This window comes from Euprymna scolopes, chromosome 31 (assembly GCF_053919585.1).
Source record: "Euprymna scolopes isolate OS-2025 chromosome 31, ASM5391958v1, whole genome shotgun sequence".
NCBI classification, from domain to species: Eukaryota; Metazoa; Mollusca; class Cephalopoda; order Sepiida; family Sepiolidae; genus Euprymna; species Euprymna scolopes.
The window spans coordinates 90,222,696-90,246,677 of record NC_136512.1 but is presented as its reverse complement, the minus strand read 5'-3'; the positions used below and the strand labels follow the sequence as shown (position 1 = coordinate 90,246,677).

The window sequence follows — 23,982 nt, the reverse complement described above, 5'->3', positions numbered from 1 at the left end:
TATATATATATATATATATATATATAATTTGAATTTCAAATCAAAAGATTTTTATCATTCTATGTAAGACAAAGAATACATTTGAAATATTATAACTCCTTATCCTATAGGATTTCGATGTCTCCCATCTCTTCAGAGAAGAAAATATTAGCAAATAGTAATAATGGTTTACACCTTATTTGCTAAAATCAGTAAGACATGGAAAATCACAATTAAAAGCTGCTTAAGTATTTAAATGTCATAGAGTAATGGAAGTTAATGAAAAGGATATAAAAATTCACATCCAAGTACTTATACAATATTACTGTCAGTAATATTTTGTAAAACTTATAATCCATACCAGTTGATTGCTAGATAATTTTATTCTGAAGTATATATATATATATATATATATATATATATATATATATATATATATAATTATTTTCTATTATGATATATATATATATAGTCATCCATTAATATATATATATATATATATATATATATATATATATATATATATATATATATATATATATATATCTAGTCATCCAGTAATATCCTGTAAGACTTATAATCATAGGTTTCCATACCAGTTGATTGTTAGATAATTTTATTCTGAAGTATATATATATATATATATATATATATATATATATATATATATATATATATATATATATATATATATGGGGAGGGGAGAAGAAAGGGTGTATACATAAAACATCTGGTGGTAATAACTGCCACTTGTTTAGAGAAGGCCATATCATCAATTTGATGCTGGTGGCTGATATGTCTCTGTTTACTTTTGTAAATCCTAGAGATAATTTGAAAGTATTTTGCAGAATAAGTGCATTCTCATACGTATCATAAACTAGCAGGGAGACCGCACTTTGCCCGTTATTGAATGAGGATCAACAAAAGTTTCACACTTCCAATACGTTTCTTGTCATTGAAATCGGTCAAATCGCTTAATCGCCTACTCTAGTTGGGAACCCACTGTAATGCACCGGGAGATAACTGCCACATTTCTTCCCGTACTAACTCCACAATACATTGTAGTTTACATTGCACTGTAGAGAACCTACTGTTGATTTTATAAAATTAATTTATATAATGGCTTCAAGGAAAGTTTAAAATGCAAAAGTCAAGTATCATGGTTCAATTGTGCTTTAAATAGAAACATTCCTTTCAAATACGCCCCTGTCTTATCAAAAAAAATACTGTGCTATTCGGCTATATAAAAGTTTTAACTTTGGTTAAGATAGAACGGTTCCTTCTTTAATGAGATTTTTTTCGTTTATCGATTTTTGATGCTTATCAGAAGCATTTCTTTATAGGACTTATCTAAAATCACTCCCAGACACATACAGTATATATATGTGATTTTTTTTTTTAATCGACAGATCGGTTTCGGGGTTCATTGTGAATGAACTCACACACAGACAAAGTGAGGTATATATATATATATATATATATATATATATATATATATAACATGGCAACATAAGACTAATTCGACACGTATGGGTTGAATTCAATGTTTTTAAGTGGGGGGCGAGAGCCTATAAGTTCTTTAATTTCCTTTCATCAGTATATTTCTTACTAAATCGATGGACAATATTTTCTTACTATTTTCTGAGAAATATATTTTTGTCTCTGATGAGTTTTTGGGTGGCCTTCAACTATTCAGTGAAATACATAAAATATTATAAGTGAGAATTGAATACATCTGGCTTTGGAATGTTGACTGGAGGTATATATATATATATATATATATATATATATATATATATATAACTGTGTTCCGTCTGCCTGCTTCCCTCCGGACTACAACTTGGATGTCTTCAAGTCCAATGTTAACAAATTCCTAATGAACCGCCCCCTTAATTAAACACTTCATCAAATCTCCACACTAACGTAATGTACTTGCAATAACCCTTATCCCTGAGTGGCTTCCGGGCCTTGATAAGTGGTGATCAATGTGTAAAAAAAAAATATATATATATATATATATATATATATATATATAAGTGTGTGTGTCTGTCTGTGTGTGTGTGTGTGTGTGTGTGTGTGTGTGTGTGTGTGTGTCTGTGTACATTTCCCTACACAATAACTCTGTCAAATTCTTTTTGTAAACTTTGATACAACGTCTAGGACCAATCGGCCATATGTCACTAGGACATATGGCCGAGTGGTCCTAGACGTTGTATCAAAGTTTACAGTTACCCAAAGGTGCTGAGTTCAATCCTGAACGAAGGCAGTGAATAGTAAAATTCAAAACAGAGAATCAGCAACTATGTCCCAAAGCCTAACTCGAGTCCGAACACGGTACCCCCGTAATAATAATAATAATAATAATAATAAAGGGTTGGGTTCGAGACTCCTAACAAACGGTTCTCCAGTTCGATACAAAACACCTGATGAAGGCCGGAGGGCAAAACGGCCGAAACGTTGTGACTATAAAAATCAAGATGAGGAAGTCAGTCCGACAATCTCAATAAAAGGGTACTGAGATTTGGGAAAATCGATGTGATCGGATTTTGGCCAGAAATTTTGCGATTAAGGGGGTCAAAGTTCAACGATTTGACCTTTGAGAACTCTATCAAATTTCTCCGACAATTTTTGGTCTACGCACTTGAAATTTTAGATATAGGTTTCTTGGACATGGATCTAACTTAACAACTTGATTTGAGCCCAAAACAATAAATCTTAAGGGGTAATAATAGGGGTCAAAGTTTAAAAAATTGACCTCTGCGGTCTCTTCCAAATTACTCAGGCAATTTCTGGTCTAAATATTTGAAATTTTGCATAAAGTGTATTCAGAGATAGGGTAAGATTTTTCATCACATTTGGGTAGAAAATTTTTAGTTACCAATATATAAATGTATGTATGTATGTCTGTTTGCATGTCTGCCTTAAACTTTCTATAGAGGCGACGGATTTTACCAAGATAAGTCTCGTTTTAAAGTTCGACCTTTCATACGACAAATATAAAAAATTGGCTAAAAACATTAATATTTTCCCCTGCAACTAGGCACTTTTCTACACTTTCTACTTTTTTCGCCGATATTTTTTAAAGTTATCACTTCCTTAAGATTGTGTAGCCTTGATTTAAAAAAAAATTCGCTTCCGGTTTTGCGGTGGTCGTAACAGCATAAGCGTTAGGTTTTACCTCGTTCTTTTCCTCCTTTGCGGTACGGGTTCGAGCCTGCCTTCCTACTACCACTTTTTTTTTTTTGCTCAACATATACATCCAAATACCCGGGCAAAGCCGGGCTGAAATGCTAGTATATATATATATACATATATATACATATATATATATATATATATATATATATATATATAGATAGATAGATAGATAGATAGATAGATGTGTGTGTGCGCGCGCGCGTGTATGTGTGTATTGTACCGCTTTACCAGGCATAGACACACCTTTTGTTGTTCATTTCAAATATTAAAATTTTATTAGCAATATACGCGTACGTTTGTTTCGGTCCATTGCTGATATAGATTATATAATAGTTCACTATTTTCATTATACCAGCTAGACAACTCATCAGCGTGGGAAAAGTACATAAAAGCAAAATTTCTTTAAGAGATTTAGGATGCTATCACAATGCGAGAAATGTAATGTAGTCGGTGTTGAGAAAGAAAGACAAAAACAAGTGACAATTTTCAAATCAATAGATATATGCATATATATTTATATATACATATATTTATTCAATTGTGTTAAGTATAAATACCTTAGTTGTAAGATCTATTGTATGTGACAATTTCCATTATATATTTCGGGATAATCCCTTTTTCAAATAGTGGATGTAACGGATCTATTTAATTTAGTTGGATGGAAGAGTGAAAACAAATGAATTCAATGACTGTGTGGTGTACCGCAGAAAATACACACACAATATAAACGTATATATATATATATATGTACATATATATATATATATATGTATATATATATGTATATATATATATGTATATATATATATGTATGCATATATATATATATATATACTAGCAAAAGTACCCGTCGTTGACTGGGTTCAAAAACAGCCTACAGAAAATGGACTCTGATTTATGAAAGTAGGATGGGTTATGAAAAGGAAGGGTTGTAAAGAGATAGCTTCGAATTTGGGGGTATCAAAGCCAAAGTAAAATATGATGAAAGTAAAAATAAAATAGATAAACCCCATAATTTATTATACCGTACCTATTCACACTGAAACACTTATCACAATATTTTGTGGATCTATATTAAAGAACCTTGTTAAACTTTGTGACATATTTCCATTCTATGGAGGCCAGGTGCGAGCGAACACCCCATAATTTTATTATACCATATTTCTCCAAACTGAAACATAATTATCAAAGTATACTTACGCAGATAGATATGAAAAGTCTTTATTAAAGTTTGTGCCTATTTCCATTCTATGGAGGCCAAGTGCGAACGCAGACCCTACAATTTTATTATACCATCCCTATTTAAGTTAAAACATACTTATCAAAGTATTCTTATATACATCTATATCAAAAACACATATAAACTTTTTTTTTCTAATTTTTAAATTTTTTATTTCCATACTTTGTGGACCAGGCGCGAATGCAGACCCCACAATTTTAATGAACCACTGTTCTGCCAGATCAAAGATACCCATTTCTGTGTTTCGATACATCTTCTATCATTATATGTAATCAGTTTTTTAAAATAGTCAACCATATAGAAGCCTATTCGTTACCAGTCACACACACACACACACACACACACACACATACACACATTCAGCTTTATATTATAGATATATACAGGGTGACCCAAAAAACGCAGAGGACGTTCAAATTTTTTCTTAACATTTTACAGTCAAGAGAGAAAAAAGACCAAAGACCCTCGTGTTTTGAATATAATAAATTAACTATGACCAAAGTTTCATCTCATTCGGACAAAACACTAAAAAACGGGGCCTAATTAGAGTTAGGGCCCGTTTTTTTGTTTTTGTTTTTTTTTTGAGTCACAACTTTTCCTTGACTAGCCTGGGTGACCGGCTTTGCTCGTTTGTTTGGAGGTGTATGTTGCGCAAAAAAAAATAAGTGGTAGTAAGTAGGCAGGTTCGAACCCGTACCGCGAAGAAAGAAAAGAACATGAAAAAAAGTGACGTCTTTGCTGTTTTGTCCATCGCCAAACCGAAAGAGATGAAGGTTTAAATTAAGGTTAGTCAATCGAAAAGAAGGGGATGACTTTCGAAAATATCGGCGGAAAAACCGACTCCTCCTTGTAGAAAAGTGCCCAGATGAGGGTGAAGGAATTAATGTTTTTAGCCAATTTTTCGATATTTGTCGTCCAAAGAATCGAGCTTCAAAATGATGCTGATCTTGTGAAAATCCGTCGCCTCCGTCGAAAGTTTTAGACAGACATACAAACATACATATATACATTTAAACAGACAGGTTAGATTTATATTATAGACTATTATCATAGACTAGCAGGGGTACCCGGCGATGCTCGGGTGTTTCGAGGTGTGGTTTTGGGTAAATCAAAACTAAAGACGTTGCCCGGGTGTTTTTGTCGGGGGGAGGGGGGGTTAAAAAAGTTTTGGTAGGTAAGTAGGAAGGATTGTACCCGAAGCCTTGGGGCGAGTTGGAAAATAACGTGTGAAAAAAAACGTGGGACGCTAACCACTGTGCCAGCAAGAAGTATTAGAGGAAACATGTTTGAATTTTATTTAAGTATTAAGAATTGGCAGGTGCCCGTACTTGACGACTTTTTTTTACATAGGCGTCACCACTTATCAAGGCCGAGAGGTTACTCAAGGATATGGGTTAAAAACTTAATAAGGTCAACTTTGACTGCGGGGCAGTATTTTATTTACTGCGGGACAGTTTTTTTTTTTTTTTTTTTTTTTTTTTTTTTTTATTTTACGAAAAAGCTGAATCCAGACGCGGCGATCAAAAAATGATGAATATTCAGCTTTTCAAAGTCGGGCAAATTAAATACACACGCGACCCCCGTTGTTATCGCGTAGATATTATCATTTAGATGTGATATAAAAAGTTTTAAGAAGTAGCGACCCCCGCGAGAAAGCCGAGGAAAACCCCCCTTTTGCGGACATACACGAAAACGCACACACACACACACACACACACACAAACATTTTCGCTTTTATATATATATATATATATATATATATGTATATATATATATATATATATATATATATATATATATATATATATATATGACCGGCTATTCAATATTAAAAAGACTATTAACTTAGATCTGCATCATGGTCTTCTCCCAATAAATATTAATAAACACTAGTCATAGTCTGCCCTCAATTCTCGGTAAACCTCATCCTAGAGTAACTATTGGATTTGATAAGTGCTTTTTTTAAGTGAGTCGTTTCCGAAAATCAGAAACAGGTCGAGTTCGGCCAGAGGGTTTAATGGCGTCGTTACACGTTCGACTACAAAGATGCTCAATATTCTAAATTTAGTTCTTTTAGGTTTAAATTAACTCGACGAGTTTGCAGGGTGAATCTATTTACGTCAGAAGGAGAAAGGGGGTAGTGACGAGGTGGAGAAGATAAAGGAGGAGGTGAAGAATAAGAAAGAAGAGGAGAAGAAAGATTGGGAGAAAGAGTAGGAGGAAGAGAAGGAGGAACTGTGTAAAAATAGAATAAGAGTTTAAGATATAGAACCGGAAGAAACGTACAATGTTCCTGGTTTCTATTCTCTGTCACTAGAGGGCGCTGGAAATCTATTAAAGGAATATTGCGTCCTCCAATTTACGTTATAAATACCTTATCCCCATCTCAGTGACCTTGATCCTCCTTTCTTTGCGTACAATTTCGGGTATTTATAAATGGCAGGCTGGATAATAAAATAACTCTCGAAATATATATATATATATATATATATATATATATATATATATATATATATATATATATATATATATAGCCGAGAATATGAATAAACTAGACGTTTTAGCCCGTTCCAAACGGGCAAAAGTTATAGCCCGTTGCCAAATTGTTGATTAAATATGGTTAAATTTGTGTTCATTTTTGTATTCAGTGCATCTAACGGATACCATAATACATAGTTCGCTGTACTTTATCATAGTAAAGGTGCATGCAAAATTTTATCCCGATCGGCTTAGTAATTTCCGAGAAAACTTCTAGAGTAAATGTGGTATTCTGGTGACTAATTCCTATTAATACCTATTAATCCAGAATTGGATACGATAATATTTAGTTCGCTGTACTTATCATAGTAAAGATCCCTACAAAATTCCTAATCAGTAATCAATAATATAAATCCCACCTGTCTGTTTAAATGTATGTATGTATGTTTGTTTGTATGCATGTATTATGTATGCCTAAAACTTTCGGCAGAGGCGACAGATTTTCACAACGTTTTAAAGCTCGACCCTTCGGACAACAAATATTGAAAAGTTGGCTAGAAACATTAATTTCTTCATCCTCAGCTAGGCACTTTTCTACAAGGAGGGGTCGCTTTTATCGCCGATATTTTCGAAAGTCAGCCTCTCTTTTCGATTGACTAGCCTTAATTTAAATCTTCGCAACTTCCTGTTTGGCGATGGACGCAACGACAAAAACGTCATTTTTTTTTTCACGTTCTTTTCCTCCTTCGTGGTACGGGTTCGATCCTGCCTGCCTACTACCACATTTTTTTTCAAAACACACACCTACAAGCAACGTTAGGCACACAGTTTAGTTAATAATAATAACTGCCGGAAGTACCATAATTTGGATTCCCACTTTTCCACACTGCAAAAATATCGATGACATCTGTCTCAGTTGGTGCAAACACAAAATGGTCTTGGATTATCAATGGCGTTGAAAAGACTGAGGAGAACGTTAGAGAACCAACTACCCTTCCATTAAAAGGATGCAGGGAGTACTGGAATCTATAAGACAGTTATTGCCACTAAAAATTCAACTTTTTTTTTTATACAGGCATCACCACATTATCAAGGCCAAGAGGCCATTCAAGGATAAGAGTTAAAGAGTGTACAGTAGAAACTGGATAATATAGCAATCATTAGTAATGAAAAATTCGGCAAATTTGATAACTTATATGGAACGGCTCATCAAGAACTTATTTACGTTAGACTTGAACACAGCCATATTGTAGTCAGCCGGAAAGCAGGAAAACTGAAGACAATTCCACAGGCGTGCAGTTCTAAGAAAGAAGCTTTGTTCATGGAATCTACGTTTAGGTTTAGGCACAGATAAAGAGTATGAGGAATTATTGATAGTGTTTTCAGCTAGATGAGTGTTTCCTGTTAAAGTTTTGCGAGAGGGGATCATAGACTGAAGCTCAGTCGAGCACTTTCCATGAAAATAACGATACATCAGAGACAAACTCGCAACATCTCTTCTGTGAGATAGAGGTTGCAGGGAAGAGAAAAGGATATCTCCTACGAGGCTACGAAGTCTATTTTGAACTCTATCAAGGCAGAACAAGTCCTTTCTAGCAGTTTTTGCCCAGATGTGGCAACAGTACTCCATCCTTGGACGTACCTGGCTCTTATATAGATAGAGAATTGCATCGGCAGTGAGATATCTACCGGATCCATAGAAAGATCGCACCATATTTCCAGCGGCATTGGTAACAGATTTGATGTACGTGTTCCATTTAAGATCAGGAGTAATGTTGCCAGCGAGACAGCTATTGCAATAGGCTGTTGCGATAATGCGAAATGATTTTAAACAGTGAGCGAAAGGGATCGAGGGTGGTGAAAATGTGGGTAAACTTGTTGTCACTCTGATTCCAGCTAACACTATTTGTCATTTCTAGTCTGCAATCTGTTATACTAAAAGTAGTAGTAGTAGTAGTAGTAGTAGTAGTAGTAGTAGTGTCACGTTTGATGTACATGTTAAACTTCTGGGTTAATGAATTGGACTGTACAAAAGTGGCCCACAAAATGACTCTCCCGGGCGAAAAGTCGTGAAGTCTGTCAGAAAAAAATGATGTCTAAAAATAAAAAAAAAACAAATTTCTTTTCCTTAACTTCCGCTTTTCAATTGCAAACAGTCATTACGTCATTTCCGTTGCACTTTTAATACTCGTGTTTTCATTTGCTGATTCCATTAAACAAATATTGTATTTCCCTTTCTATTCAAATTTTAAAATCGGCTGTGCCGGGTTCTAATTCTAATAAATTCATTGTTCTTATATATATATATATAGTCATCGAGATACAGTCCTGTTTCGTTGTATCACAACTCATCAGTGCCGCTAGACTAGCATCTCTCCCAAGCCAAGGATTGAACCTAGAACCGTCGTGTTGACAGTCTCTCTCTCTCTCTCTCTCTCTCTCTCTCTCTCTCTCTCTCTCTCTCTATATATATATATATATATATATATATATATATATATATATATATATATATATATATATATATATATATATATATATATATATATATATATATATATATATATATATATATATATATATATATATATATATATAGTCAAGGGGTAGGACTGCCGACTGTCATCACGACGGTTCTAGGTTCGATCCTCGGCTTGGGAGAGGTGTTAGTCTAGCGGCACTGATGAGTTGTGAAACAACGAAACAGGTCTGTATGTCGATGACTAAAATATATTTTATAAAGCTTCCCTCTTTGGTAGAGCACTCTCGTCAATTATCTTACTCGCTACTTAATTTAGCTGAAATAATGCGAAGCTCGCGATTTGTTTACAAACAAACGTTTGAGCCCTCTACGAGTAGCGGACGGATGTATATTTAAATAATCGTTCGGACAGGTTAATTTCGGCCACCGATTCCGTAGTCAAGGGGTAGGACTGCCGACTGTCATCACGACGGTTCTAGGTTCGATCCTCGGCTTGGGGGAGGTGTTAGTCTAGCGGCACTGATGAGTTGTGAAACAACGAAACAGGTCTGTATGTCGATGACTAAAATATATTTTATAAAGCTTCCCTCTTTGGTAGAGCACTCTCGTAAATTATCTTACTCGCTACTTAATTTAGCTGAAATAATGCGAAGCTCGCGATTTGTTTACAAACAAACGTTTGAGCCCTCTACGAGTAGCGGACGGATGTATATTTAAATAATCGTTCGGACAGGTTAATTTCGGCCACCGATTCCGTAGTCAAGGGGTAGGACTGCCGACTGTCATCACGACGGTTCTAGGTTCGATCCTCGGCTTGGGAGAGGTGTTAGTCTAGCGGCACTGATGAGTTGTGAAACAACGAAACAGGTCTGTATGTCGATGACTAAAATATATTTTATAAAGCTTCCCTCTTTGGTAGAGCACTCTCGTAAATTATCTTACTCGCTACTTAATTTAGCTGAAATAATGCGAAGCTCGCGATTTGTTTACAAACAAACGTTTGAGCCCTCTACGAGTAGCGGACGGATGTATATTTAAATAATCGTTCGGACAGGTTAATTTCGGCCACCGATTCCGTAGTCAAGGGGTAGGACTGCCGACTGTCATCACGACGGTTCTAGGTTCGATCCTCGGCTTGGGAGAGGTGTTAGTCTAGCGGCACTGATGAGTTGTGAAACAACGAAACAGGTCTGTATGTCGATGACTAAAATATATTTTATAAAGCTTCCCTCTTTGGTAGAGCACTCTCGTAAATTATCTTACTCGCTACTTAATTTAGCTGAAATAATGCGAAGCTCGCGATTTGTTTACAAACAAACGTTTGAGCCCTCTACGAGTAGCGGACGGATGTATATTTAAATAATCGTTCGGACAGGTTAATTTCGGCCACCGATTCCGTAGTCAAGGGGTAGGACTGCCGACTGTCATCACGACGGTTCTAGGTTCGATCCTCGGCTTGGGAGAGGTGTTAGTCTAGCGGCACTGATGAGTTGTGAAACAACGAAACAGGTCTGTATGTCGATGACTAAAATATATTTTATAAAGCTTCCCTCTTTGGTAGAGCACTCTCGTAAATTATCTTACTCGCTACTTAATTTAGCTGAAATAATGCGAAGCTCGCGATTTGTTTACAAACAAACGTTTGAGCCCTCTACGAGTAGCGGACGGATGTATATTTAAATAATCGTTCGGACAGGTTAATTTCGGCCACCGATTCCGTAGTCAAGGGGTAGGACTGCCGACTGTCATCACGACGGTTCTAGGTTCGATCCTCGGCTTGGGAGAGGTGTTAGTCTAGCGGCACTGATGAGTTGTGAAACAACGAAACAGGTCTGTATGTCGATGACTAAAATATATTTTATATATATATATATATATATATATATATATATATATATATATATATATATATATATATATATATATATATATATATAATGATTACCCACTAATCAAAGCCCATAAAATACTGGAAGATAAGGCTCTTTACGCACTAATCCGTTTCTAGCTACCGGCTAGCTTAAATAAAACATTATCACTGCAAACGTCAATATTAACGAACATGTCACCATCTAAACTGCTTGACAAGATCTTTTATGAACGCACGTCTCCAAATATCTCAGTTCAACAACATTGACAATGCGATTCAAACATGTATAGTGTTAGCATCCACTTGCACCACACAAGAAAATGGAGAAGAACTAAGGAGGGTGGAAAGTTCGAACAGAGAAAGTACTAACCAAACCTCCACTGGATGGGTCGAAGGGGATTGGAACCTTGGGGAGATGTATTACCACCCTAATTCCAGCGAAGACTAATAGTCATTGCCGCGTAAAATCAATGGAAAACGGCTTTTGAGATAAAGCAAATTCATTCACAAAATTTATTGAAAGAGGTGGAGAGTAATAGACATCTGTGGAGACTTGTTGTCAAGCAGACTCCAGGGAACATCATCGGTTGTTATCAGTGAGTAATCTCTGATGATGACCTGTGTGAAAATATAATAATAATAATAATAATAAGAAGAAGAAGAAGAAGAAGAAGAAGAAGAAGAAGAAGAAATTAATGCTTGAATGTTGTTTTATATCTATAAGGCACTAGCATGGCACCCGACGTTTCACAAGAATGAATCTCAACGAATGTTTTACCACCCCACCCCTATTTTATTGTCATCGAAATCGGCAAAATCGCCCATTTCCAATCTTCCTCGTTGTTACTTAGTCTACAATACATTGTAGTTTACATTGCACTGTAGAGAACCTACTGTGGATTTTATAAAATTACTTTTATAAAATTGCATGACTTAAAGTTTAAAATGCAAATATCAAGTATCATGGTTCAATTGTGCTCTGAACAGATACATTCATTTCGAACGCGCCCTTTCATATAAAAAAAAACTAATGTTAATCTTATATGCCGAACGTTTCTACTTGTGCGGTAATAAAACTTCTGAAATGCACTTGTGATGTTAGGCTGTATAAGGAGTTTAATTTAATCAAAATCGTTTGCTCTTTCTTTCATAGGATTATTTCGATTATCGATTATAAATACTTATCAAAGGCATTCCGATACAAAAACCTATCCAACAATGACAGGCACATGAAGTACATTTGTGTGAAATTTAATAATCTTCGGCCCAGCCGTTTAGGAGTCCCTTTGGAAGGAACTCACACACTAACACACATACCCACACACGCAGACAAAGAAAAACAATTGCATGTTCGTACTATGTTACCAACTTTCACGCCTATTAAAATAGAATTTTACTTTAGAAATTCATAAAACAAAACTTTACTTCAGTAATTCATAGAAACAAAACTTTATTTTAGTAATTCGTACAATAAAACTTAACTTTAGTAATTCATAAAATTAAAACTTTAGTAATTCATAACATTAAAACTTTAGTAATTCATAAAAATAAAACTAGTAATTCATAAAAATAAAACTTCAGTAATTCATAAAAATAAAACTTTAGTAATTCATAAAAATAAAACTTTAGTAATTCATAAAATAAAAACTTCAATAATTCATAAAAATAAAACTTTAGTAATTTATAAAAATTAAACTTCAGTAATTCATAAAAATAAAACCTTAGTAATTCATAAAATTAAAACTTTAGTAATTCATAAAATAAAGCTTTACTTTAAAATTTCACAAAAATAAAACTTTACTTTAGCAATTCACAAAAATAAAACTTTACTTTAGCAATTCACAAAATAAAACTTTATTAATTCATAAAAATAAAACTTTAGTAATTCATGAAAATAAAACTTTACTTTAGAAATTCACATGAATAAAACTTTACTTCAGAAATTCACAAAAATAAAACTTTACTTTAGTAATTCACAAAAATAAAACTTTAGTAATTCATAAAAATAAAACTTTAGTAATTCACAAAAATAAAACTTTAGTAATTCATAAAAATAAAACTTTAGTAATTCATAAAAACAAAACTTTAGTAATTCATAAAAATAAAACTTTATTAATTCATAAAAATAAAACTTTATTAATTCATAAAAATAAAACTTTATTAATTCATAAAAATAAAACTTTATTAATTCATAAAAATAAAACTTTAGTAATTCATAAAAACAAAACTTTAGTAATTCATAAAAATAAAACTTTAGTAATTCATAAAAATAAAACTTTATTAATTCATAAAAATAAAACTTTATTAATTCATAAAAATAAAACTTTAGTAATTCATAAAAATAAAACTTTATTAATTCATAAAAATAAAACTTTATTAATTCATAAAAATAAAACTTTAGTAATTCATAAAAATAAAACTTTAGTAATTCATAAAAATAAAACTTTAGTAATTCATAAAAATAAAACTTTATTAATTCATAAAAATAAAACTTTATTAATTCATAAAAATAAAACTTTAGTAATTCATAAAATAACACTTTTGTAATTCATAAAAATAAAACTTTATTAATTCATAAAAATAGAACTTTATTAATTCATAAAAATAAAACTTTAGTAATTGATAAAAATAAAACGTTACTTAAGAAATTCACATGAATAAAACTTTACTTCAGAAATTCACAAAAATAAAACTTTACTTTAGTAATTCACAAAAATAAAACTTTAGTAATTCATAAAAATAAAACTTTAGTAATTCATAAAAACAAAACTTTAGTAATTCATAAAAATAAAACTTTATTAATTCATAAAAATAAAACTTTATTAATTCATAAAAATAAAACTTTATTAATTCATAAAAATAAAACTTTAGTAATTCATAAAAATAAAACTTTATTAATTCATAAAAATAAAACTTTAGTAATTCATAAAAATAAAACTTTATTAATTCATAAAAATAAAACTTTATTAATTCATAAAAATAAAACTTTAGTAATTCATAAAAATAAAACTTTATTAATTCATAAAAATAAAACTTTATTAATTCATAAAAATAAAACTTTAGTAATTCATAAAAATAAAACTTTAGTAATTCATAAAAACAAAACTTTAGTAATTCATAAAAATAAAACTTTATTAATTCATAAAAATAAAACTTTATTAATTCATAAAAATAAAACTTTATTAATTCATAAAAACAAAACTTTATTAATTCATAAAAATAAAACTTTATTAATTCATAAAAATAAAACTTTAGTAATTCATAAAAATAAAACTTTATTAATTCATAAAAATAAAACTTTATTAATTCATAAAAATAAAACTTTAGTAATTCATAAAAATAAAACTTTATTAATTCATAAAAATAAAACTTTAGTAATTCATAAAAATAAAACATTATTAATTCATAAAAATAAAACATTATTAATTCATAAAAATAAAACTTCATTAATTCATAAAAATAAAACTTTATTCATTCATAAAAATAAAACTAATTTGCATATAAATTTCTTCGACTACTGCTGTTTAGATCTTCGCACGCTGCTGCTGATATTTTCCAACGAGCTTACGCGCGTTTTTTTATATCAGTTAGTAGAACGAAGTTACTGGAATAAGAAGCTGTATTACAATGAGGTATCAAGACAGCGAATTGACGAAGACTACTAGACCAACGAGTCAGCCAAGCTGAAACAAAAGAAGCATGGAATAGATCAGACAATTCTGAAGAACACATGACATAATAGTATTTATAGAAAAGACTGAGACTAATAACGTCTGCTGCAATTACAAAAAAAACGGGTGTTGTTAATGTAATTACAGCTACATTCTCTCACTTTTTCAAGAACTTTCAAATTTCAAAAGTGATCTTAGTAACAGTAAATTATACAAATTGATGAAAAAAAACACCGTGGAATTTCCACAGCGCCCATGAGTTTTAATTTAACGCTTTGAATATTTGTGTTTAAATGGTGAGGACTAAACACGTTTTGTTTAAATTTCAGTTGAGTTTCATCCCATCTACAAATGGTCCCCAGTAAGGACCAATCCAGAATTGCATGTTGAAGAAATCAGTGAAACGCGGACAATTCTAAAATGGCGCCCGTACAAGGATCGGCCAGACGGGCAGTATAAAGGAGACACCTTTATTGCGTATAGGTCTTATAAGGAATCGGCGAAATGGAAGCGGAGTAAATCTCTTAACATTTCGACCTCCCGATACGTTCTCAGCAACCTCAGATCTGGACAGAAATACGAGGCAAAATTCGTGTGGAAAGCAAAGATGTTTGGCATTGATGATTCGACTTTGGCTTCGATAGAATTCGAGACAAAAATGATGACAGGTAATATTCATCATTTAATTGCAATAGAAAAATGCGAGAATGAAAAGTAATATGGTTAAGCTTAAACATGGAAAAGTAAAGGACTAGTTGTTAAAACTGTAAAAGAAAATGACAAGATATTCTAGTAAAATAATATTAAAAATTTATAACTTAAAATATTGCAGGATTAAGAATTGATTATATAATGTTAAATTGAATTTTGAAAAAAATTAACGCTGCAATATTTTAAGTTATAAATTAATTATATTTTTACTAGAATATCTTGTCCTTTTTTTTTACAGTTTTAACAACTAGCCCTTTACTTTTCCTTGTTTAAGCTTAACCATATTACTTTTCATGCTTGCATTTTTCTATTTTGATCCATGATTGTTCCAGGCTTCCAGTAAATTCACTTGTTCTTTGTTTAATTTCAGTCTTATTTTTTGCCCCCATAAGCATAACATACACATACGTAATAACATTGTACGGCACTCGTCTGCTTTCAATACAATCCCCCAATTTATCTCCCTTTCACTCTTTCATTCTGTCTGTTTCACTTGCTACTTCACTTTTTGCGAGAGCGATGAATTGATAGCAACAGTAGTCGCTGAAGTTGCCATAAAAAACAGTTATGAAAATCGTCGCTCACCTCCTTACGTTTTTTATGATTTTGGATACCAGTGAATTCTTCATAACTTTGGTTTTACTGAGAGAAAATTGAAAAATATTTTCACAATATAGCTGAGACGGTGATCAATAAACAGAAATAGTTATTTGAAATTTGATCGAAAAATGAGTGAACGATAAAGCTTTAAAGCAGATCTTTCCATGGCAGGTGCTCGTCTGAACTCCAATCTCTGGTCCCCCCCTCGCCAATCTTTCACGAAAAACACGAAAAACGCCCGTCTAGCTGAATCCACTGTGAAAATTTTCCCCCACTCTATATCTGTGCCTAAATCAAAACGCGGATTCCACGAACAAAGCTTCTTTCTTAGAACTGCACGCCTGTGGAACTCTGTTCCGTCTGCCTACTTCCCACCGGAATACAACTTGGATGTGTTCAAGTCCAACGTTAACAAATTCCTAATAAACACTTCATCAAATCTCCACACTAACGTAATGTACTTGCAATAACCCTTATCCCTGAGTGGCTTCCGGGCCTTGATAGGTGGTGATCACTGTGTAAAAAAAAAAAAGATCTAAATGACTAAAACTGCCACTTAACCATATATTCAAACACGGTATTGTTTGAATGATAAATTTAATTTAATGTAATTTGTGTGTGGGGGGGGGGCAAAACTCCTCAAGATTAATGCGTTAGCTATCTTGTCACACGTGTCTGCGAATAATAATAATAATAATAATAAGAAGAAGAAGAAGAAGAAGAAGAAGAAGAAGAAGAAGAAGAAGAAGAAGAAGAAGAAAGAAAGAAAGAAAGAAAGAAAATATGATATTGGATATGAGATGAAATAGAAGTGTTTCCTATCTCAGAGCAAAGATTAGCAGATCAAGCCAGGAAAATCCATTCAAACAAATGGCTTACAGACTTGGAAATTGAGGAAATTCAAAGAATGTGTCAGGAGCGCAATGAAGGAGATGAGAATGATTTGATTCACAATGAAGTAACGCAAGTCAAGCGGTACAAGAAAATGTTGTTAAAAAAGACATGTGACGTTGATCCAAGATGAATCTGGACGAGAGATTATGAAGATATATCGGTGAAGCAAATAAGGGAAGTGTCACTTTAATCTTCAAACCTACACCGCACTTTTTCTTTTAAGCTCTATCGGTCAATCACAATCTCGTTTTTTTATAACCTATATCGGTCAAAAAAATAGGGGAAATCTCAGGGTTTTTTGGTTTTTTTAAGTTATATCGGTGAAGCATAAAAGGAAAATCTCACTTTAATGTTTAACGCCATACTGGCCAAACAAATGGGGAAAATCGCACTTTACTTTTAAAGCAATATCGGTCAAGCATATAGGGGCATCTAACTTTACACTTTTAAGCTATATTGGTAAAACAAATAGAGGAAGTCTCACTTAGCTTTTTTTATAAAATGCGATATAGATACAGTCAATCGATTTGTTATGATATACAAAACATGGGTAGATCGATAAGTTTTTCTCGTTCTTTTCTAAATAAAACTATGCTCTTATATTTGTTTTCAGTTGTGTCTTCTCCTACCGTCAGCAAGTCAAATCAGGTTCGAGTTGTGGTCGGAGTTGTTGTTAGTGTCTGTATCCTGCTGGTCATCGCCTTCGTTTTGGTCGTTCTATGGAGACGGCGTTCCCGTCGTTTACGGTCGAACTTCGCTGGTTACGAGAACAAAAGTTTTGGGGTAAAAATCATTTTTATTCTCTCTTAAATTTTTTCTTTTTTTTTTATTCGCCATAATTGTTTTGTTTTTGGTTTTTGCACGTAGTATACACGTCAGCATGCCTTAAGTACATGTTGCAACCCAACTCCCTTCCTGGTCTTCTTAGTGATCGATCATTTATTCACATATATGCAGACGACAATATTGCACTTTGAAGATCATCAGCGCGTCAAGGTTTTGTTGATTATGTCTTATCGGATTTGATCCACGCGTTGCAGTGGAAAACAACGTGCGTTACTTCAACAATTCTAAAACCAATTTCCTCTCCTTTTACCCCCAACGCTCAGATCCTTTTTAAAAATATGATTATTGTTTAAAATATGAGGATTATTATCGTTTTGTTAATAGTGTACACAGGTCAATCGGAAAGAAACCAATGTTTCAGTTTGCTTACTTGGTCCTTTCTTTATTTGAAATAAATATCACCTTAATACGAGCTTAAGAGCAGAGCATCCCAGAGCAGAGAAATTTAATGTCACAACTCTTGCTGTATTGGACCACTTAAAACAGATAAATAAAGTAAGGAAACTGGTGCGTTGCACATGAATTAGAAGAACATTAAATGGCACTTCGGCAGAGCACAGAACTACGAGGCAGCTTCAATAAGTTTCCAAACTTTTTTGTACAGACATGTAAAAATGCCGTAGACTCTTGCAAATTCAGTATGTTGATGCTATATATCTTATGAGATGGCTGACTGCTTTATGATTTCAGGCTCAAATTAACAGCTACAACAGGAATGGGAATGTACCCTACTAAAGCCTGATCGTCACAACTGTTGAATTTCAAAAATGCAACCTGGACGTGAGGACACTTTAGAAAAATGATATGCAATAACATTCTGTTTTAAACTTGATAAAAACACATAAACGTACGGAATACTTTAGATTGCTTTTGGGCGATCTTACATGAATGGAGCATCAGTTTTTGAGTGGCATAAGAGATTCAAGGAAACCATATAGTTTGCGCGGGATCATAAGAGGTTTGGGAGGAGTAAGGAAGTCAGAACACCAGATTGATTGGCCAAATAAAGAATTTAATGGATAAGGATCGTTGTGCGTCTATAGAGACAATAAATGTATAGTTTGCAAATCTCCTCACTAACGTAATGTACTTGCAATAACCCTTATCCCTGAGTGGCTTCCGGGCCTTGGTAAGTGGTGATCACTGTGTAAAAAAAAAAAAAAAAAAAAAGTTTGATGTCAGTGTGGGAACTGTACACACAGTTAGTCGCAAGAGCTGAAGATGTGGAATATTTGCACGGTTAGTCCCAAGTGGACTTAAAGAAGATCAGAAAGAAAGACGTTGTCATGACAGCAAGAAGATGGTAGATCCCGCAGTCTTAATGGTCTCATGAACTGCGATGAAAGTATGATCTACTGCTATGACTCCGGGATCAAGAGACAGAGTTTCCAGTGGAAGCATGCTGGCTCCTCAAACCCAAGAAGGCCAGACAGAGCAAATCCATTCAGAAACTTATGATGATTTCTGTTTTTGACAGCACATGCTTGATCTACATTCATTGGGTTCTAACTGGACAGACAGTCAACAAGGAATTCTATGTTCAAGTTTTAAGACAGTTCAGGAAGAGATTCCGTCTGAAGAGGCCAGCACTCTTCATATCTGGTCAATGGCATTTCCACCAGGACAATGCGCCAATCAAATACTCCATTCTTGTCACAAACTATTTGACCTAGATAGACATACACTGGGAAGAGTGTCATTGACACGCTCACAAAAGAGAACTTCCATGGGGCATTCCAGAAGTTGTTGAAACGGTACATCAAGTGCAGTGCAGTGGGAGGAGATTACTTCAAAGAGGACTTGAGTTTCATGTGTGTATTTATTATTATTTATGCAAATGCCTATACAAAAACGTTTAGAAACTTATTGCAGACACCTCGTATCTGTTTACTGTATTGTTACGTGTGACGAAAAATAGATCCCTTTATATAATCGCAAACGTTCAGCAAGATGGTTGGGATAAGGATGAAAACCAAAGTACACTCCAAAACCGGAATTCCATAAAAAGAAGTTTTGATTTCGTAGTCCTCAGCTGTTGTCATTCATTAAAAATCTCGAAAGACAACGGATACCCCCTGTAAAAGCAGCAATTAACGTAATGATCTGATCTATATGTCTATAAAAGTGAGAATGTTTATGTGTAGGGTATTCCGACATGTAATAGAAACAAATGAAAGGCAAGGATCACGTAAAAGCGAAGTACTATTGCGTTATTTGTCAAATTAGCTGGATTGCTAATCAGGGTTTGTTTGAAATCCGTACGATTAGGCATACCTCCACAATAGGCGTAAACACAAATCAAAGTCTCTTGTACTTTTAAATATGTAAAAGGAATGAAAATTTGAACAATTTTTATTTTCCAGTGACAACGCTGACAGCATGGAAGGGTTGCAGGTTTTTGTTTGTGTGTGTGTGTGTGTGTGTGTGTGTGTGTGTGTGTGTGTGTGTGTGTGTGTGTGTGTGTGTGTGTGTGTGTGTGTGTGTGTGTGTGTGTGTGTGTGTGTGTGTGCGTGTGTGTGCAAAATGACAGAGAGATAATGTGCCCGCTTCTCTTTCTTGTTGTTGACTGGCTGACCTTTTTTTATTGGAGCTAGTGACGTCAAAACATTCTTCCACGCATTGCCTGAAATGTCGGTCAGTCCCGTTTACCTATATCCGGGGGTTCTACGTCCCCTATTTTCAACTTCTTTGATGTCAAACTCGGGGCACGTGGATCCAGGATCGCTGTCTTCACCTAGGATCTGACCGACTTTACTTTGACGTCATCTTCGCCGCCTGGACAGCCGACCGGGGAGGTGAAGTTGCTAGTGGCAGAGAGCCACTAGCAACTTCACCTCCCCTCTGTAACAATACCATAATAGTGACATGTATAAAGATTTCTTGAAAACGTTACAATAAAATACATTTTCTTTGCGTTTTCTGTTTGTAGATCCAACTGTCAGAGAACTACAAGAGTACCACATCACATTTGAAGGCATAACGATCAGACAGAAAACAACACCCCAGCAAACCTATCAGCAGTTGTTATATAACTTTCTTCACGTCACAAGGTCATGTGATGGGGCGTCGTCAAAAGTTTCTTGTGATGTGAATCCTTATAAATACAAGAACTGGATCACTGCGCAACACTCAACATGCTCCATTTCACATCTGACTCAGTTCAAACATCTTTACATCAGAAATCACAATTAGTTCAACGTTGTAATTTGCCAGATAACCCATAGAGTTATAAATCATTACACTTGAAAATTTTCAACTAGATCAGATAACCGGGAATGAGTTATTGAACTCCCATCGAAAATTCGAAACCAAATCACATTTACCAACATGTTTATTTCAAACGCTTTTTGTATACTATTATTGTTAAATTATTGTATACCCGTCCTTGGGTCCCTTTCTAGTAAAGTTAAATTAAGTTTAAAATGGAAATTTCCACGAAAAATATTTTTTTTTAAATTAGAAACCCATTAAAAAAAAATAGACGCCCAGAATTTACACAGTACAAAAGAGAAACATTTGGTAACTATTCTAAAACGCTACAATGTTGCAGAAATGGAATCTCTAAATCCTGAAAATATTGTATGTTTTTTCTCAGCGTGTAAACAAAAAAGTATGATATCATTTTTTATGGGGATTTAGCTGCAGCGGTTAACCTAATATTATAATAATAATAATAATAATAATAATAATAATAATAATAATAATAATAATAATAATAATAAGAAGAAGAAGAAGAAGAAGAAGAAGAAGACTTCTTAAAAATAAAAAAATCTGCTCAACTACTATAAATTCAACAATTCAAGTTTAGAAATTATATTTAGATATAATTTACATAAGAGACAAAAATTAATTTCAAAGAGCATATATATAACTAATTTTCAATTATAAAAAAACTGACTTTTTAATTTCTTTAAAATAGTTACGTAAACATATGACAAATTTCCACTGACTTTGGCGGTAGTCGGTGTACATGAAAACGTTACTATCAAATTCCGAAACGGTCTCAATAATAACTAAGAATACGACCAGCTCACATATATAAAAACTCAAAATCAATGAAAAACTGACGCCAAACTGTTTTCTCACACACAGCTGCAAAAAGCACTAAATTCACAAATTCATTTACAATTTAATTTAACATCAGGCTTTCAAAATGTTTATATATTTTTTTTTTAATCTTTTGCCCACGTCTTACGAGGTTTTTACATTCTAGAAGAGCGGAAAAAAGCGCACTGAACAAGATCGTGTTAAAATGACTGAACATCATATAATGTTAAAAAAATGTAAAAAAGCCTAGCAATATAAAAAAATAAATAAATTTATTTTTTATACTGCAATTATCAATAATTTTTGTCGATATTCTTCTGCATAAAAATGTTTCATCTAATTTTTAAACAATTTTTGGAACTTTGTAAATCAATTGTATTCTTTTAAAAGTTACCTAAAAATAATGAAACGCTTCATTTTATTTTTAACAATTAAAATAAATTTTCAAATAAATTTTTTGGTGTCATTGTGATTGACAGATTTTTTGTTTTGAAACAGTAAATATCCATCCTTTCATCATTTAAATGGGTTTTTTTTAACTTGAAAGAATGATTTTTGGAATCGGAAATTAGAATATTTTTTTCCAATTCCGATATCCCTCCAAATTATGATTTTTCCGGCTCCTGTTTATTGATCACATCACATTGCTACAAATTGCGGAAATAAAACATGAAATGAAACCCGGAAGGAAATAATGATGTTAGTTATTGTTCTTTTTGTATTTTTATTACGTGAACTGCTTATCGAGACCCAAAAGCTACTAGAGAGTCATGTGGCTGGTGAAACAATACCTTGATGATCAGTAATGGTGGAACCTCTCGGGTAAAATTTAATTATTTAATAGGACGGCTCAACAATTCCCTGCGTACATTAGACTAAAACACGACTATGTTATAGTTAACTGGGAAGCAACACTGCGGTATTGTTTCACAGATGGGTAGTTTGTTGTTTCTTTTAAATTCCTCCAATTATTGTAGATGTAATCCGATCACCTACATGATCTCACATCGATAAACGACACAAAATGAGTTAAGCTTTGTGTGTGTGTGTGTGTGTGTGTGTGTGTGTGTGTGTGTGTGTGTGTGTGTGTGTGTGTGTGTGTGTGTAATACCGTCGTGTAACATAGAAATAGTCCCCAGCGAGATAAAAAAGAAAAAAAGAACTACCTTGATTTTAAAATCGCGCGGCCAGGCGCATTCTTCCGGCATTTAAAAAACAACATCGCAGTTCTTACAGTTTTGTGTTCTGGTCGACTGGCTCTAATATGCAGGATTCGTTTATTAAGACATTTTATTAGAAATTGATCACCCCTAATTTTTTTTAAATATTGAATTGTTTTATTATCTGGTAGATTAGTGCTTAATCGATAATAATCCACTGAATAATTGAAAAAAAATACACGCATGCGGTCCTCCGAAATTTACACATAGCAGCTCCTGTCTACCAAGTATTTGGAAATAAAAGAAAACAGAGGAAGGGACTATAAGAAAAGAAGAGGAAATGGGTTTATCAATAGACAATGGGTCGAAAGTTGTTCACCAAGGAAAGCTGAGGTGGGGCAGTTATTAAAATGACAAAGGTGAGACAATTATTAAAAATGAGTCAGTTTATTAAAATGACAAAGGACTGAACAATAGATATATATTTAAATTTGGCAAGGAACTTTTAAAGTTTAGTGAACAACAGAGTTCAGTCAAGGATAGTTGGTCGCTCGTAGCGCCCCCCCCCCCTCAAGAGAAATAATGATTATGAGAACTATTAATAATATTTTTACCGTTTAACAAATTTTTTCTGTTTGTTTACAGAAAGTTTTTAGACGAGACAAGTCATATTGGCTGACGAGAGCTTAATATGGGTATCTAAAACGGTACTAATTATCGGGTTTGAAACCGACGGTACCAATAACTTGTCTAATCTAAAACTTTCTGTAAACCAAAATATATATATATATATATATATATATATA

General features: G+C 33.3%; 1 protein-coding gene across 1 annotated transcript in view; it reads left to right on the top strand.

Annotated features, from left to right (window-relative positions):
* LOC145255857 (uncharacterized) overlaps positions 1–22,658 on the top strand; it is a 254,038-nt gene extending 231,380 nt beyond the window's left edge. The window contains exons 10-12 of the mRNA XM_080114622.1: positions 15,248–15,586; positions 17,737–17,906; positions 20,899–22,658. Of these exons, the coding sequence (XP_079970748.1) occupies positions 15,248–15,586; positions 17,737–17,906; positions 20,899–20,949 (560 nt within the window). The 3' untranslated portion in view covers positions 20,950–22,658. The remainder of the gene's footprint in view (positions 1–15,247; positions 15,587–17,736; positions 17,907–20,898) is intronic.
* Positions 22,659–23,982: the final 1,324 nt, after the last annotated feature.